At 48.7% G+C, this 13,609-nt stretch overlaps 1 protein-coding gene across 1 annotated transcript in view; it reads right to left on the reverse strand.

Annotated features, from left to right (window-relative positions):
- HABP2 (hyaluronan binding protein 2) overlaps positions 1 to 13,609 on the reverse strand; it is a 33,465-nt gene that overhangs the window by 17,709 nt on the left and 2,147 nt on the right. Inside the window, exon 2 of the mRNA XM_077877591.1 lies at positions 4,139 to 4,175. Within this exon, the coding sequence (XP_077733717.1) occupies positions 4,139 to 4,175 (37 nt within the window). The remainder of the gene's footprint in view (positions 1 to 4,138; positions 4,176 to 13,609) is intronic.

The raw sequence follows: 13,609 nt of genomic DNA on the forward strand, positions 1-13,609 counted from the left end.
CCAATAGCATGTGGTGGAAGGACAGTGTGCCTGCTCCAAGCCTGGGTCTCAAACAGTCTTGTGCACTTCCTTTCTTTCTCTCTCTCTCTCTCTCTCAGACCCCTGCGTCTGCCATGTGAATGACTCTGGGCTATTCTGTGGAGGATAAGAGAATGTGTAGGGCAGCAGGAGGCCCAGCAGTTTCAGTCAAGGCTTTAGACATAGGAGAGCTCAGCTGACTGCAGACATACCAGGAGGCCCAGCCAACATCAGCTGAGCCTGATCCAGACCAGAGGAACTGCCTAGGTAAACCCAGTCTAAATTGCCAACACACGGGTAGCCTGGGTGGCTCAACAGTTTAGCGCCACCTTCAGCCTGGGGTGTGATCCTGGAGACCCGGGATCGAGTCCCACGTCGGGCTCCCTGCATGGAGCCTGCTTCTCCCTCTGCCTGTGTCACTGCCCCCGCCCCCCGTCTCTCTGTGTGTGTCTCTCATGAATAAACAAACAAACAAATAAATAAATAGGCAACCCAAAGAATTGAGACATTATTCTTATTCTAACAAGATTAGTAATCGTTGAAGCCACTAAGTTTAGGGTAGTATATTCTGCAGTAATAATGAATGAACCCAGAGGGCTTGATTGCTATTGGGCTGCCCGTAGGATACGAAGTTGAGATACTCCGCATTCCTCGGTGGCCCGGAAGGCTGTAGAGTGCCAGGTTTCAATGCTGGAGCTCAGATGGCACCTCTATCTTGTGGTTTATTATTCAACTTTGTCCATCTGATTCTTTCCTCCACCTAGATAGTTGGTGTCTTATGAGCAAGGGCCATGTCTATTCCTCTTTGTAACCCTTAGCACCCAGCACCGAGCCCTCTACGCAGTTAATGCATGCGCTTGGCACGTGAGGTTTTCCCTCTGTGGTGGGGCTTCTCATCCTTCTGATTGACCAGCAAAGTTAGTATCTGCTTGGAGCAGAGGAGACAGGGAATTTAGGAGAGAAACTGATGAAGAAAATGCCTAAGGAGCTCTGTAGGAGTCTAGAAATGTATCCAAGTGCTTTCCTGCACAGAGAGGGATTACGGCGTGGCATAGAATTTGCTTCCATTGCTGGATTGTAGGATAACACTCTAGGTCCAAATACAGATTATTGGAGACTTTCTCTGGGCTATAGAAAAGGAGAATGCTTTGGGTGAAGAATGGGAGCAGCTGTCAGAAGCATTTTATATTAGGTATAAAGAGAAATCCTTGTGGAATTGTCTATTTATGAGAGTCTGTTTCTAGAACTTATCAGGAAGGATGGGGAGGCTATCCTGAACTCACTCAAATCATCCCAGTAACTGGCTATTATCTATTGAGTATTTTCTATGTATTGGACACTATACTAAATAAATATGGTTGCACATAGAGAAACCCCGTGGCGTAGGTATTATTATTCCTATTTGACAGAAGTGTGGGAAAACGAGAGCAGGAGGAGGTGCCATCAGAACCCAGGTCGACCTAACTCCAAGTCTGGTTTGCTTTCCTACCAGCCCGGGAGGCTCTTGTGGGTTCGTGTTTCGTGAAACTTCATGGGTTTTAGCTTCCAGGAAGTAATACACATCGAGAAATCTTTTTTAACCACATGCTCCAAGTCCCTCAACTGAGATTACTGTGGTCTGGTACCCAGGGTCTCTCGGAAAAAGCTCAGAGTTTGTGTGATGGGGGCTCTGCATCTGCTCTGGTTAAGGAGCTTGCCAGATGTGCGGAACGGAATAAAAATCTCTGGAATGCTATCCCTGTTGGCGTCATCCATCACCGTGGCACAGACGGTTCCTCCGAGGGCCTCCCCCAAACCCCAGCCCTGTTGGCCTGTATTTGACGCTTCCAATCCAGCTGACAGGGCAAGCCCAGCGGAGACCCTCACTGGCAGGCGGCAGGACAGCTGATGGATGGGCTCAGCTTGTGTTGCTGGGCAGAGCCAAGCCAGCTTTGAAGAGGCATTTCCGCAGGCCTGTTGGCTGTCACGGCACCTGCTTTGGGGAGATGAGCAGTCTGTGCTGTTTGATGGCCACTTCCTCTGCCACCCATTGGGGACTGTGGCCTGGGCACCTTCTGCTCCAGCAAAACCCTTGCCACGCACGGTGTCCAGCAAGACCAACTACAGAAGCAGCTTGCCTGTGGACATGAGCATGGTGTTTCTTGGCCACACTGCTTTCTAAAGCCAGCTGGGATCTGACAAATTCCATCAAAGCACAACCCCCATGTGAAATTAAAGCAGACACTAACAGGGGGCATGTTTAAAACCTAACCTGCTCTTTGCAGAAAGGCCCAGCTACTACATCTCACCCTGCTCCACAGCCAGAGGTTGACCAAACACCTTGAGATGGACTGGGAGCCCAGGGATGGTGTGCTCCAGGGTCCCTTCATCTACTCACCAAACTGGAAGAAGCTATCAGCAGAGCTCTTCTAGAGCCTAGAATTTCGGAATGTTAAAATCCAACACCCTCCACTCCCTACTAACTGGTTTTTCAGCCTGGGTTTAAATACCACAAGTGATGGAGAACTTACTACCTCCTGGGAGCCCAATGGCACATTCAGATTTTTGGACAACTCTGATGGTTAGGAAGTTCTGTTTGCAGACCAAATCTGATCCCACGGCTTCTCATCTATTTAATCAAAGCTAAAAACTTTATGAACACATAGAATGAATATTCCCTTTTCTGTGGTAGGGCCACCGCTTACAGTTCAAGTTGCTCACTGCACACAGTCCCAGGCTGTCATAAACTCATGGTCACTGTAGATGTCTTCTGCAATTTTCTGGAAGATAGGCATACAGTGTCTTGAGGTAAAGACACCTCTTAATTCTCACAAAGTTGACCTCATGGACTAGGGGTGGGTCTGCTTTTCAAATTCTTGCAGAGAGTGAGGTCTTGGGACTCTTCTATGCTCCTCGTCCACTGTGTGACCTCACAATTCTGGAGCTCCTTCTCTCTGACACTGAGGCCAAAGCTGCTCCTTCAGTGGTGCCTGAGTAGTGTGAGCTGAAGGACAGGGAAGGGGCAGCTCTTCCCACCTCTTGGCTTTGGACCCTCACTGGACTCCAAATGCGGATGCTGATGTGACTAGCCCTCTGGAACACGATCCCTCAAAGGAACTAAATTATGTGTTGTCGAATAGAACAGTCTCCCTTGTTTTGGGGAAAGACATAGACCCTCTCAAAACCCACACACCACAAACACTCCCTGAACATAAGGGGTGGACAAAAATCAGACATCATTTGCATTGAGCCAGCACAAGTCTGTCTGCCCATCCAGGGCTTTGCTGCTGGAAAATACCGACTGTCAAGTGGATTTTAACCCAGTTGTCCTCACCTGTGCTCCAAATAAGCCCTTGATCCAAGGTTTAGAAGTGACTGCCGTCTGTATGTTCTGTCTCCCTGGCTCCTGTCCTCCATGGGTGGCCTGAATAGTTACTACCAGTGGGAGATGCCAGCCTCTGCCCTGATGGAGTTGTGTATGAGTTTCTCCCTTGGGTCTCAGAGCAGCACAGGGAGACATGAGCCCAGAGTCAGAGACCAAGATTGGATGATGGCAGGAGGAGCAGCCCTGCTTGGCTCAGGCACAGCTGAGGGTACTGGGCAGAGGGGTGGTGTTGGGGGTGGGGCTGGTAGGAGACCACCACAGGGGTGAGTCAGCCTGGGGACTGCCTGCATGGCACAGCATGGACCAGGCTCTCCATCCCAGGGGTAGAGTGAGTGGGGGCCCAGGGCTGGCCTGCCTGGAGCCAGTGATTGCCCAGTGCCACCCTTGCTTTGAATTGGACTTTTCATCTTATCTCATCAATATGTGACCTGTAGCCTCCCCTCCCAGGGTCTCAGTTCCCTTCTCAGTAAAATGAAAGGATTTAACTATATCATCAATTTTCCCCTTGGGGTCTTGAGCTGGGGAACCAGGGGCATCCACGGGCAACTCAAAATTTAGTAAAGCAGTGTGTACATGCACGGAGGGACAAACATGGGGAGTGCGTTTTTCTGGAAAAATTCTCGAAAGGGATCTACAACACTTCTGAACCATATGAACTTGGAGCTTGTGCCAACACTTACACACGTGGGTCACTTTTCCTCTGTCCCAGAACCACCCTGTAGTTTATGAGGAGCCCCAGGGCGGTCCACAACTCACCTGGGTCTGGGTCTATGAGTAAAGACATCAGGGAGAACTGAAAAAACAAAAACACAAACAAACCAACACAGGGCTGAGCAAGGTTGAGTCAGCTGACTGGCTGGGCGGCTCCCTGAGCTCCTACAAGCCAAGAGGAACATCTCCCAGGGTCACAGGTAAGGATCAGGAGCGCTGGGTGCTCTGAGCTGGCTGTAGCTGGGATGGGCTGGAAGGTGGGGCCTAGTTGAAGATGCCCCTTTTATCCTGTGCATCCTCCTTGGTACAGACTTGTGGCGCTTGGGCTTACCTGTTCTCATGCTTGGGCGCGCGTGGCTGTCCAGGTACAGACAATCTCATCAGTGATAGTGATTAGCATATATTGAGCATCTCCTGTCTGCCTGCTTGTGCGTTGCCGCATTTCATTCTTATAAGAGTCCTATGAGGAGGCTTTTATTAGCCCATTTACAGGTGAGAAAATTGAGGCTTAGAGGTCACACAGTTATGATAGGATTTGGATTCAGACTCAAGTCCAGGTGAGTCCCTTGGTGACAGCTCCTTGGGCTGGGGATGGACAGATGCTTAACACTCTCCAGAGGCCTCCCATTGTTCTTGGAATAAAATGCAAGCACCCGCTGCGATCTATAAACCTCCTCGCACACCCTTTCCTTCCACAGCCCTTTACTAATCTCCAGCCACACCTGGGTTCCAACTGGTGCTAGCTAAGCTCCTCTCACCTCACGGCCTTTGCTCTTGCTCTTCCTTCTGCCTAGAAAGCTGTCTCCCATGACCACCACTAGGTCCCGTGACATCGGCTTAAATGTCATCTTCTCAAGGAGGCCTTCCCCAACTCCCCTATGGGTATGACTCCCTCCCCCATTGTTTTGTCACTCTATCCGTTCATTTCCTCCACAGTTCTTATTGCAACATGTACTTTCGGTTGTTTATCTGCATGTTATCTGTTTCTCACATCGACTCTGTCCTCCAGAAAGGCAAAGATCTTGTCTGTGTCATCACCAACGTGTTACCCCATACTGAGTGTAGTGCTCGGCACGTGACACTGCTCAAAGAGTTTTTGCTGAATCAATAAATAGTGTGTTGAACAGTTCCTTTTAGAACGCAATACTTACGGGAAAAAGAAAGCCTTAGTCATTTAATAGCTGGAATATTTGCTTTTACTTAATCCGAAGGTCAGCAAACTAAGGCTTTTGGGGGCCAAACCTGGAAGTATGGTTTTACAAATCAAATTTGATTGGGACACAGCCATGCCCGTTTTTCAGGATCGTCTGAGATTCCTTTTGTGCTATGCCGGCAAAGTAGTTGTGATGAAGACCAAACAGCCCCAAATATTTCCTATCTGGCACTTTACAAAGTTTGCTGACCTCCGATGTGGAAAAGGAGGGTTCTGATCGTTGACAGGTCTCCCTCTGGGTCTTGGCCACCAAAAAGCTGTGGTCAGTGTGGTCATTTTCCCAGGGCCCTCATCAACCTTCCCCTCCCTCCAGCAGAAGTTCTGATTCTTTAGGCCTCCTTAGCCATTTTGGGAACTAGGCAGAGGATAAATTAGAAAAGACAGGCAAAAAAAGGAACGCATCCAGACAGGATGTACTTAGTGCACAACAAGTGGGCTTCTTGACAAAAATGCTTCTCCTGCGTCTACTCATGAGGGACCCGACAAGTGGGTTGCGGACATTCAACCAAACACCTAGCCTCGACCCTACAAAACAGAGTCACGAAAGACAAAGAGGATGGGAAGGCTGTTCTTTATGAAATGAGAAGAAAGAGGCATGACAACCAAATGAAGTGAGTGATCCTTGATTTAAAAAAAAAAACTATAAAGGACATTATTGGGGCACTTGGGAAACATATTAGAAAATATTGCTTCAATGTGGAATTTCTTGAGAATTATAATGGTATTGTGAATAGATCTATGTGTATATTCAGTGAATTATTCTTTCCCCTTTTCTGTAGATCTGACAAATTCTACCATAAACGGTTGGGGAGGGCGCAGGATGCAGAGGGGAAGAGGGGCTGTTTGCTGTCTGGACCCAGCCCCTACCTGTTTAATTGCCTCACGGTTGCCAAGCCTGGTTTCTGCAAAGAATGAGCAGAAAGGTGGGTGTTTTGTCTGGGAAGGGGGTTGATAGTGGGGGGCCTGACAGAGGAAGGGCAAGTTCAGGTCTCAAGGGTGTTGCTGGGTCTGGGGGCTTGAATGGGAGCATCCAATGTTGACCCCTCCAGGCTTGAGCGCCAGGGCAGAGCCAAAGTTGGGGCAGGAGACAGCCCCAGGTGCGATCCTCACCCCTCTTGCCGACTCTGCCTTGATTCCATCCTTTACCCTGCCTCAGCTTCCCCCCGTGGAGCTTGTCTGGAGGACAGGGCCTGTCCCCCTCTCCCGGTATTTGCCCAGCCGAGAGGAGGGACCCACTGATTTCTCCTATTTGAACGGAATGCCTGGCCACTGCCGGCCCCGAGAAGTGGGCAGGACAGGAGAGAGGATGTCGAGGATCAGACTTCCTCCAGGCCCCGTGGGGAAGAGGCCCCGTGACACCTGTGCGGGGGGCCAGAGCCCTGCATCTCCGCTCCCACCTGGACGCGAGGGCCGGCCAGGTGCTGCGCCGCCCACAGCCAGCAGGTGGCAGACGTGCCCTTCCCAGGAGCGGGAGCTGGCGCTGCGGGGGAACCCACCAAAGAGCAAGCTGGACCTTTGGAGGGGAGCGAGCGCTGGGCGCCCTGTGGATCCCACCGGTTCTGGGGGAGGCTGAAGCAGCTGTGCAGCCTGGGTTGCGTGTCAGCAGCTCCCAGGGATCCGCAGCAGGACAGCTCATTTTGTGAACCCCCGGGGCCGCGGGCAGGGAGGCTGCAGGGAGAAGTGGAGAGGGTCGCCTGAGCGCAGGCCAGCTATCTGGGGACCGTGTGGGGAAGTCCAGGCCGACAGCCAGTTACTCATGCCATCTGTCTGGATCCTGAGACTAACCCGGGTGATGCGGCCCAGGGGATGGGGAGGCACCATACCTACGCTATCTGCCTCCTTTCATCCCATTGTGGCATTCAGTTTTTCCACGTGACCCGGAAATGATAGAACTCCTACTCCTGGGACTTGCAAATCCCAGGAGGAGGACCCCTAAAGCTAAAGAAAATGAAAGAGGAAGAGAGGAGGAGATGACTGTGGTCTCACTTGACCTGTACTAAGAGCTGACAGTGTGCCAAGGGCTGTGCTAAAGGTCGTACACGCGTTTGGTCTCGTTCATCATACATGATGCTTGATCCTTGAGGTCCTACAATTACGACCGTTTTAGAGGCGAGCAAACAGATTTGCAGAGATTAAGTTGCCCAAAGTAATTCCACTGGTAAAGCCAGGATGGAATGGGGCCAGCCTTCCACCAGAGCCCTTGGTCTTAACCTCCATTACTATGAGGGATGAGGGAAGCATGGCAGGTATATATTGGAATGGAAGGATGGAGAAGGAAACAGAAGAGCTACCTAGAGGCAGAGCGTTGAGCTGGGTTCTCAGATCAGATCTCTGTCCTTGGTAGGCTTTATGAAAGGCCTATCCAGGCTAGCCCAGGCCTGGCAGGACACAGAGAGGGCTACTGGGCACCAGTGACAGCTGTGGAAGGTACAAAAGTCAGCTCAAGCCTTGGGCAGTCCACTCTGGCTAACACATCTCAACACACAACTCCACCCAGACCAAGGGGGCATACCAGCCACTGCCTGCTTCTTCCACCATTTCTGTTCCTTGTCTCAACAGGGCTAAAATAGCAGCTTCTAGTATCTTCTAGTATCTTTCAGGTCAGGGCTGATTAGTGGGAAAGACAGAGAGGGCAGACAGAAGGATATTGTCTCTGGGTCTTACTGATTTAGCCTGTAAATCTCCTTGGGGCTGAAGAGCGTTGAAGTCTAATCTGTTTTGTCCTATCTTTAATCTAGTTTAATCTTTTTCTAGATTATTTCAATTCTGATGCTTCCCCTACCTTTCAGAATTCTCGATCTTCTGGAAAACAAGCAAAAAGGCAGAGGCTAAAACTCTGAGTTGATGACTCCCAGGACTGGGAAGCAGAAGAGGGGAGATGTGGACCTAGACTCATCCTTTGGGGCCAGAAGCTTGGATTAGCATGAAGCAACAACAGAAAATCCTTTCACCTGTTGGGTAAAACATTAGGACTCTAATCCCCCCATGCCTTCCCCCTTGGATGGTCTACTATGACCTGGTGGTAGATCATTGTGGGGGAATTGCATTACTCCCAAGGGCAGCTGGTGGGCGCTAACTGTAAACCACGGCCAGGAGAAGCTGCAGCCACTGGGCAGGAAGGGGGGCCCGAGACAAGAGTGCGCAGTTCAGCAGGCCAGTCCTCACTGTTGGACAGAGAGCTCAAGGTCAGGGTGAGAGGTGGCAGTGACAGAGGTGGTCAGTGTTCTCGTCACTAGCCAAGTATTGCCCCATACCACACTCCCCCTCTACCCCTGCCCACTCTGGCTCCTGCTCCAGACAAACTATGTGATGAAATTAACAGTCGTCCAAAGCCACTTAGTCCTTTTCACAAAATACATATAACACAATAGTTTTTAATGTTAACCCCTTGTAAGGGGACCATTCAGTAGCGTTAGTTACATTCACATTGTTGTGTAACCGTCTCCACCATCTTCACCCAAGACTTTCTCATCATCCCCAACAGAAAGTCTGTGGTCATTAGACAATAACCCTTTTGTCCCTTCCATGGCCAGTACCTGAGTAACTGTATTCTCTGTTCTGTCTCTCGATTCGCCTATTCTAGGTACTTTATATGTGTGGAAGCACAAAGTTTGTCCTTCTGGGACTGGATTTATTTCACTAGGCATAATGTTCTTAAGGTTTATCCGTGTCGGTAGCATATATCAAAATTTCATTTCTTTGAAGGCTGAGTAGTATGCATTGTATATCCATTTTGTTTATCCCTTGGTGTGTTGAGGGACACTTGGCTTGTTTACATCTTTGGCTCTTGTGAATAAGCTGCTGTGAACGTTGGTGTACAAATATTTTCCAGTCCCTGCTTTCCATCCTTTTGGGTTATAGCTAGAAGTGGAATTTTCTGGGTCATATGATAGTTCTATGTTTAACTTTTTGAGAAACCACTATACTGTTTTCCACCATGGCCGCACCATTTTACATGCCCACCAGCACTGCATGCGGGCTCCCATTTCTCCACATTCTCTCCAACTCTGGTTACTTTCCCTCTTAAATAATTCTAGCCATCCTAATAGGTATAAAGTGGTGCCACTTGGTCCTTTTTTTTAGTCACGAGGAATCTTGCCTTTCTTGCTTTCGCACATAAGCTGCACGATGCTGTGGCTTTGCTTTAATCTGAAGCTCAGGGCAAGGAGGCAAAGCTCTAATGGGGAAATCTGGAGGCCAAAGAAGAAAGCCTTGGCCTGTGGTCTGTGTGGCTGGTTTCCTTCTTGGGAGCCTGGTTGAAGCAGGACAATAGTGACCAGCAAGGGTACATTGCAGAGAAGAGCGGATCTAGAGCCTTCGTGTATGGAGGAAGCTAAGGCCTGTGTGTGTGCGTGTGTGTGTGTGTGTGTGTGTGTGTGTGAAGTATTCCTGCAAGGACATGAGCTGATTGGGGCAGGGGATGGACTCAAGGCCAGATCTCCTTGCTCTGAAGCTAAGTCATCTGTGCCTGGCTCGGAGGGACTCTTTGCAGCTTCTCTGCTTTGAAGCTCAGAGCTTTATTTATTTATTTTTTAAATTTTTTTATTTATCTATGATAGTCATACAGAGAGAGAGAGAGAGGCAGAGACACAGGCAGAGGGAGAAGCAGGCTCCATGCACTGGGAGCCCGACGTGGGATTCGATCCCGGGTCTCCAGGATCGCGCCCTGGGCCAAAGGCAAGCGCCAAACCTCTGCGCCACCCAGGGATCCCTGAAGCTCAGAGCTTTAGAGCCCACTCAGATCCCTGTCCAGGTAAGCAGGGGACTGGACCCCTCATGGGACAAGCAGAGATGGGGGGGGGTGGAGGGAAGAGCTCCATGGCACTTGTCATTCTTTGCTGGAGAGCTGGGTGAAAATTCAGATTCCTGGGCCCTATCTTCAGAGGCTGTGTGTCCGTGGGTCTGGGGTAGAACATGAATTTTTCACCCAGTACCCAGGTGACTTTACCCTCAGCCCAGCTTTGATTATAGCTGCTTTAGGCATGAAGCTCCTGGCCAAGGAGACGATGGGCTGATCTTTGCTCCTGTGCCAGGTATCAAATTGCTCTGTGCCTCAGTTTCCCCAATTGTGAAAGTAAAAATTTGCTCACCCTGATGTTTTATTTAAGGGGATTCAGAAACACCTCAAGAGTGTCGCATTGGCAAAGAATTGGGGAGGATTGAAGGTTAGGGAGTAAGTTCATCCAGGAGAGTGAGATTGGGTAAAAACAGCCCTTTCTGGATGTGATTATGCAATTGGAAGGCCTTTGGAAAGGCGAAAGAACACACAAAACAAAAGAGTAGGGTGGGTCTGAGTCCTGCCACATGGGCATAATCCCCCATGTTAACCTTGGCCAGTTGGCCTCAGCAAACAGCCCAGGGGTTTAGAAAAGTAATTTCTCACTGATGGGAACCAAGTCAACCCGTGAAGCTGAGCTTTCTGTAGTGTGGAGCTGGGGGTCCCCGAGCTGGTGTGCGAGGTGCTTGGCCAGGGCGTGACACCAAACACAGCATGAGGCGGTCACTCCCTTCCCAGTTTTACTGTCAATCCTTCCAAACCCATCACAAAGAAAAACTCGGTGGAGCTGGTCCATCTCTATCCTCTCTACCTCCAGCTAGTCTCCCCTTCCCCAAGGAGAAAGCGGCTTCAGGCTCTGAGCATCTGCATGACAAGTGTAGCCAGTTAGAATTCAATGACATCATTTTCTGTGTTTTTTTTTTTTTTTTCCATTTGTAATAGTGACAATTTCCTTTAAAAATAAATCTATCCAAATAGAGAAAAGGCAAGTATGTTTAATGGACATATTAAGAAACTGGCTTGGGCTTTAGCAAAAATTCATTCATGAGTAAGATTTGAAAACACTGAACTGATTGGTTAGCAATCTGGCAAGCCTCGATGCTTCTGGTGTTAGAAAGAAAAACTGGAGGGTCTGTGGAAGTTGCTGCCGGGTAGGAGTAACTTTATCTCCTGCCTGAAGCTGGAGGCTGAGACCACTGCCTCTTCTGACACCTTCCATGCCACACTGAGCATTCTCATTGTTCTTGGGTAGCGCCTGGGGTGGTATCCTCTAGCCCAGCGGTCATGAGCATGGACCTGGCATCGGGCAGACCTGGGTTTGAATCCTGGCTCTGTAACCACCCAGGGCTGCCACCTGGGGCAGATTATTGAATTTTTCTATAGCTTAGTTTCCTGTCTGTCAAATGAGGATGACACGGTCCCTAACTCATGGGGCTGTTGGGGAACTTTAATGAGATCATAAACATCAGGCACATGATAGCTGACATATAGTAGAGACTTAATAAACTTAATGAATTGTTGTCACTATGATTATAATTATTAGCCATTGTTGTCAATGAGTTTTAATCTTTCTTTCTTTCTTTCTTTCTTTCTTTCTTTCTTTCTTTCTTTCTTTCTTTCTTCCCTTTTTCCCTTTTCTGTTTCCTTTTTCCTTTCCTTTTCCTTTTCCTTTTCTTTTTCTTTTTCTTCAAAGTGTGGGCATGATTGAAGAGAGCTCACTAAGCATAAACTCTTCCTGGGATTTGTTTGTCGGGTCACAGGCACGTCACACCAACCCCCATCCCTTCATTTTTCCTGGGATCCTTGCCAGGTCCTAAGCCAGAAAACCTTGTTATATTAATTATGAAGAAAAGCATGTTTTATTTAAAATCCCGGCTGCCGAATATTCTGCTGTGCTGTTTCTCTGTGACAGCGGCATTGCTTTTGCATTTAGGGAACCCTAATGAATTTAAAATATAAATATATCTGTGCCTATATACACATGCAATTTCCCGCGACCTGATTTCCCTAAATACCAGTGCACACCGCCAAAGCTAATGAGTTGGAATTTGCTTTGGATCAGTTAAAAAAAAAATGTATAAGAAGTCGCAGTGAAATTAAGCCCCTCTCTTTTCCGTAAGACTCTGTGTGGGTTCTAGCAAGAGGGAGGGACAATGCCCCTCCACGCCTGAAAGAGATTGGAACATTCTGGAACGTTGAGGCTTAGAAAGAGGTGGCTTGTATCTTCCTGTCAAAGGCCTGGGTCAGTCCTGCGGGCCATGTAGATTTGGATGCTTAAATTTATCAGACACTGAACCCAGTTACCTGACCATCCAAAATTGGCTTCAACCCTTCAACATCTACAGTGTTTCTGCATCGTAACAGACAAGCTGGGTTCTCTCTCTCTCTCTCTCTTTCTCTCTCTCTCTGTCTCTCTCCAAGCTAGAGCCCAGCAGATAATGTATATCTGTCAAGTAAAAGGATGTCAATAGTAGAAAGTGGTAGGGCCTATAGACTTGGGGGCTTGAACTTCTCCTAAAAGTAGGAATGATAGCCCCTCATCTGGTTGATGCCAAGCAGGAATGTGAGCCCCATGTTACTAAAATATCTGGTTTTCAAGAAAAGCTGGGAATCTGTATTTCTACGTGAAACGTTCTGATTTGCAAATGTTGCCAAGCAATTGAAAAGAAATCAAAATACTCAGGCTGACCCTCTACCCACCAAGTAAAACTCGGGCTAAGAGCAGAATGTACCCCAAGGTGCCAATCGGCAGACTCAGACCTATTCAGAAATTTCTGCGGCGCTTCACCTGGGAGGATACTAGAATTCTTAGGTCCAAGCTCTAGGGCTTAAAAAGTCCAGAATGCCTGGTATGCCTGAGTGGCTCAGCAGTTGAGCATGTGTGTTGGACTCAGGGCCTTATCCCAAGGTCCCAGAATCGAGTCCTGATTCGGGCTCCCTGTGGTGTGCCTGCTTCTCCTCTGCCTTGTGTCTCTGTCCCTCTCTCTGTGTCTCATGAATAAATAAATAAAATCTTTTAAAAAAATAAAATAAATTTTAAAAAGTCCAGACATGTGGGCAAACACTCTGGGAGAGGAGGAGGCACTGTCTTCTGTCTTCTCTGGGGATGGGCCAAGCTAAGTAGGACAGGCCTGAACAAGCCTTGTCCTCTGGCTTTTGACCCTCAAAGAGGTCAAATTCCATTATGGTGGAGGCCAGTGGCACCCATAAATCACCCAAGAACCACAGCAAGAAGAGATTTCTGAGCCCTGATGGTAGTGTCCTTCCTTCACACAGCTGAGTGGGCTTCCTGTGATGGAGAAGGAGTTGGACACACCTGGGCCTCAATCCTGGCTGGGAAGTCAGTGTAACATCTCTGGGTATGTTTCTCATCCATAAAATGGGGACAACCATACAAAGCTGTTCTGTTTATCAAGGAAAACCAATTCTAACCCCGGCTGGGAAGGACGTATGGATGAATCTCTGGTGTTCATGGCGATCACATTTGACCTATACCTCTTTGGATCATGGATGTCTGAATAAAAAT

The sequence above is a fragment of the Canis aureus genome, chromosome 29 (assembly GCF_053574225.1).
Source record: "Canis aureus isolate CA01 chromosome 29, VMU_Caureus_v.1.0, whole genome shotgun sequence".
Taxonomy (NCBI): Eukaryota; Metazoa; Chordata; class Mammalia; order Carnivora; family Canidae; genus Canis; species Canis aureus.